Source organism: Diplotaxodon limnothrissa, linkage group LG3 (assembly GCF_057381915.1).
Source record: "Diplotaxodon limnothrissa isolate DT_005_m linkage group LG3, D_limnothrissa_male_GT1.1, whole genome shotgun sequence".
Classification (NCBI taxonomy): Eukaryota; Metazoa; Chordata; class Actinopteri; order Cichliformes; family Cichlidae; genus Diplotaxodon; species Diplotaxodon limnothrissa.
In genome coordinates, this window is record NC_140598.1 from 63,412,391 (window position 1) to 63,415,386 (window position 2,996).

General features: G+C 35.0%; 1 protein-coding gene across 2 annotated transcripts; it reads left to right on the forward strand.

The window, feature by feature from the left end:
* Positions 1–385: 385 nt before the first annotated feature.
* LOC146636882 (uncharacterized) lies at positions 386–2,524 on the forward strand. 2 transcript variants are annotated; one of them, XM_085349717.1, is made up of 6 exons: positions 386–435; positions 616–959; positions 1,067–1,105; positions 1,200–1,310; positions 1,403–1,437; positions 2,402–2,524. In XM_085349717.1, exons 1-6 carry the CDS (start codon positions 386–388, stop codon positions 2,522–2,524), a joined length of 702 nt encoding a protein of 233 aa, XP_085205843.1. The 2 variants fall into 2 exon arrangements, with proteins under 2 accessions (XP_085205843.1, XP_085205844.1); XM_085349718.1 differs by lacking the exon at positions 1,403–1,437 and having other exon boundaries at positions 2,382–2,524.
* The last annotated feature ends 472 nt before the right edge of the window (positions 2,525–2,996 follow it).

The following is a 2,996-nucleotide window of genomic DNA, read 5'->3' on the forward strand; positions in this document are numbered from 1 at the left end:
AATAGTCAAAGGAAAATATGGCACACAGAAATAAAGTGTCACTGTGTGCAATTTAAATCTGTAAACTGATTGTAACATTTTGCTAACTTTAAAATTCATGTAGAATCAAGAGCAACTGTGAGTATAACAAAGCCTATAAACAACCATACTGTATATTCAAAAAAATGGGTACATATTCAAATTTGCAGTACTTTTTGAGTAGTTGAGTACTTTTGAAAAGTTTCAAGTATTTCTATTGAATATTTCTGGAAGCTAAAATATGTGCGAAGGTATTGCATTGTGCTGGCAGGTCATTGGCAGGATGGAAAACAAAAACACTCCGCCCCTCAAAGCCCATTTATAATTGCTGTGCTACAAACTATCTTTACAGTGACACATTAAACACATGATGAGGAGTTTCATCTTGATAACAGCTTTGTCTCTTTGCAGTCTCAGTAAGTACTGGCACCTTATTGCTCTCAATATTACTCTCTTAGTTACTTTGATTAGCATTACTTACTTTGATTGATTAGATCACATTACATTAAAGTAAGTAAACCACATCTACTGATGTTACCCTGTTACAGTAACTGGCCATTGGGCTCAAAAATATACTTCATGTTCTTTAATTTTAATCTGGAACTTTGTTTCAGGTTCTGAGTTTCAGATTGTGCAGGTCCAGCCGGGGGAAGAAGTTACACTGCGATGCTCAAAGATTTCTGGAAATCTAGTAGCGACGGGCTGGTTCAGAGTGATCAACAAAACTAAGCCCAGCTGTATTTCTTCTGTGATTGAATCTTGCAGTGAACCTTCATTCTGTTATGGATTTAAAAATGGACTCTTTGAAATGAGTTCAAATGTTACCTCTGTCTTTCTCAAAATAAAGCAAGTGAATATATCTGATGCTGGGCTGTACTTCTGTGGCTTTTACACAAGTGCACACACAGTATTTTCCAGTGCAACAGAGTTAAGAATCCAGCGTAAGCTTGATTTTTCTCTTTCAGTTCAGTTTGTACATCATATGTAGCACTGACATGGCTTAAAAACAAGAAATCGCTAAGTTGTCTTATCTCTATTTTTCTTTAAGGTGGTGGCTCCAATGATATAGAAGATTTTAAAACTGAAAGTAAGATTTTTTTATTTTTTTATTCTGCACATAATGTATAATGATATTTCTACAGCAACCAGATGGAAAAAGTTAAAATTAATTCTTTTTGTAGAAGGGCCTGATAGAGTTACATACCCGATGAGCATCATGCTGGGTGTTGTGACTGCCTTACTGACTATAGTGGTTGTTATTCTGGTTCTAAAAATCAGGAAACTTCAAACAGGTAAAATTACTATATGTTGTTTCACTTACTCTTGTAAGCTGATTCGCAAGCCAAATAATGGCAGGTAATTAACTGTTTATTTGGAATTTTAGCTGCACATGATGAACTTCAGCCAGAAAGAAGCACGGTAAACCCCTTTTTTTCTTTCTTTCTTTTTTTATACATACGTTAACTGTATGCTGTGATTTAAAAGTTACGTTTAAACATGCATTAAGGAGGGGTTAAAGTTAAAGTAGGAGGGAAACAAAAACTCAGAACTTCTTCTGAGCTCCAGTACATTTTCATGTAAATGCTGTGAATTGCTCAACTCTACTGCAATCCAATATTTACTGCTCCTTGTGGATTTAGCCAACCAAATTCAACAAGACATAAACAGATGTTTCACAAGTTTTATGGCTGATTTCCAACTACTAGACACTAAAAAGTTAGTATAAAATCTAAAATTTGGAGATTGAATCTGATCAGCATCATCACCAAAATTGAAATAGTTTGGACCACAGTTAACTTTATCAAACTGCGGAGTGCTGTTTTCCATGCAACTTTTGAATAATACAGAATTTGTATATTTCACTTTGTTTGGCAATTATTTAACAAAAACTCATGTATGGATCTGATATTTTATTTAAAAACACAAATAATTTTATAAAATCAGGATATAAATGCAATAATTGAATTTATAGTTTGTAAAATTTCACTTCCTCAACAGACCTTACGTTTGAAAATAACATCTCATCTTGCTCTCATGTCTTGTCTATTACAACTTTCTCCATTTCTGTGCCACAATTTTTTTTCTCTCCCTGCTAAATACAGTAGCTGTACATTACCAGTCGGACACATTTTGTGACAAACTTTGCATAAACAGTTTGCATTTGGTAACATTTATTGAGCTGTTTGAAAATTTAAATTTGAAATTACCTGCCACATGAAAAAAAAATTACTCCTCTTCTCTAGTGATAGCTAGATGCTGAAATAGTTCCACAGTTTGTTTGGTTTTTTTTTTTTGGTTTTTTTTTGTTTGTTTTTTTTTGGGGGGGGGGGGGGGGGTTTAAATGAGTTGTATAAATGATACAGCATTTAAATATGATTTTCAGAATTTGAGCCCCGATGATTTGAATTATGCAGCTCTGAGTTTCCAGACAAAAGCCAAAAGAAGTTGGAGGCCTGCGACACAGAGAGAACTGGAGCCCCATGTTGTGTATGCCGCCACAAGATAGACTCAGCAAGTGGCTGGAAATGCACAGAATTGAGAATTTTAAAAGTTGAACTCATGATTTATGTTAATATGCTGATGTGTTTTTGTGCATGTGTGGCAGGTGTTAGGACACCTTGAAAAAAAACAAATAAATAAAATGTAATATACAGATTGTGTTTACATTCACTCTTTGCATCTCTGTGTCTTTCTTAGTTATGCGACTTTGTTCTAAGAGGAAAAAGTCATACACTGAAAGGTGGTGATGGAGGAGTCAAAAATGCCACAGACTGTCAGAGTTTAATGCCCTGATCTGCAAAGAATGAGGTACATGACAGGAAGAGAGAGAGCTCTGTGTGGTCTCAGTACAACTGAGGCAAAGATTATGCAGCTTCTAAAGTCAAAGTTCAGCTGCAGCCATAGAAGGCTGTGTTCCATTTGAAAGTGCCATCAGTCTATCTTGAATTCAAACCCTGCTTTGTTATAGCTGTTGATGA

Excerpts from the sequence above, each read along its gene's own strand:
- LOC146636882 (XM_085349717.1), top strand. The coding sequence starts at position 386 with ATGATGAGGAGTTTCATCTTGATAACAGCTTTGTCTCTTTGCAGTCTC. Across the intron at positions 436-615 it reads TTGTCTCTTTGCAGTCTCAG|CTGGAACTTTGTTTCAGGTT; the intron begins TAAGTACTGGCA and ends TTTAATTTTAAT. Across the intron at positions 960-1,066 it reads AACAGAGTTAAGAATCCAGC|GTGGTGGCTCCAATGATATA; the intron begins GTAAGCTTGATT and ends TTTTTCTTTAAG.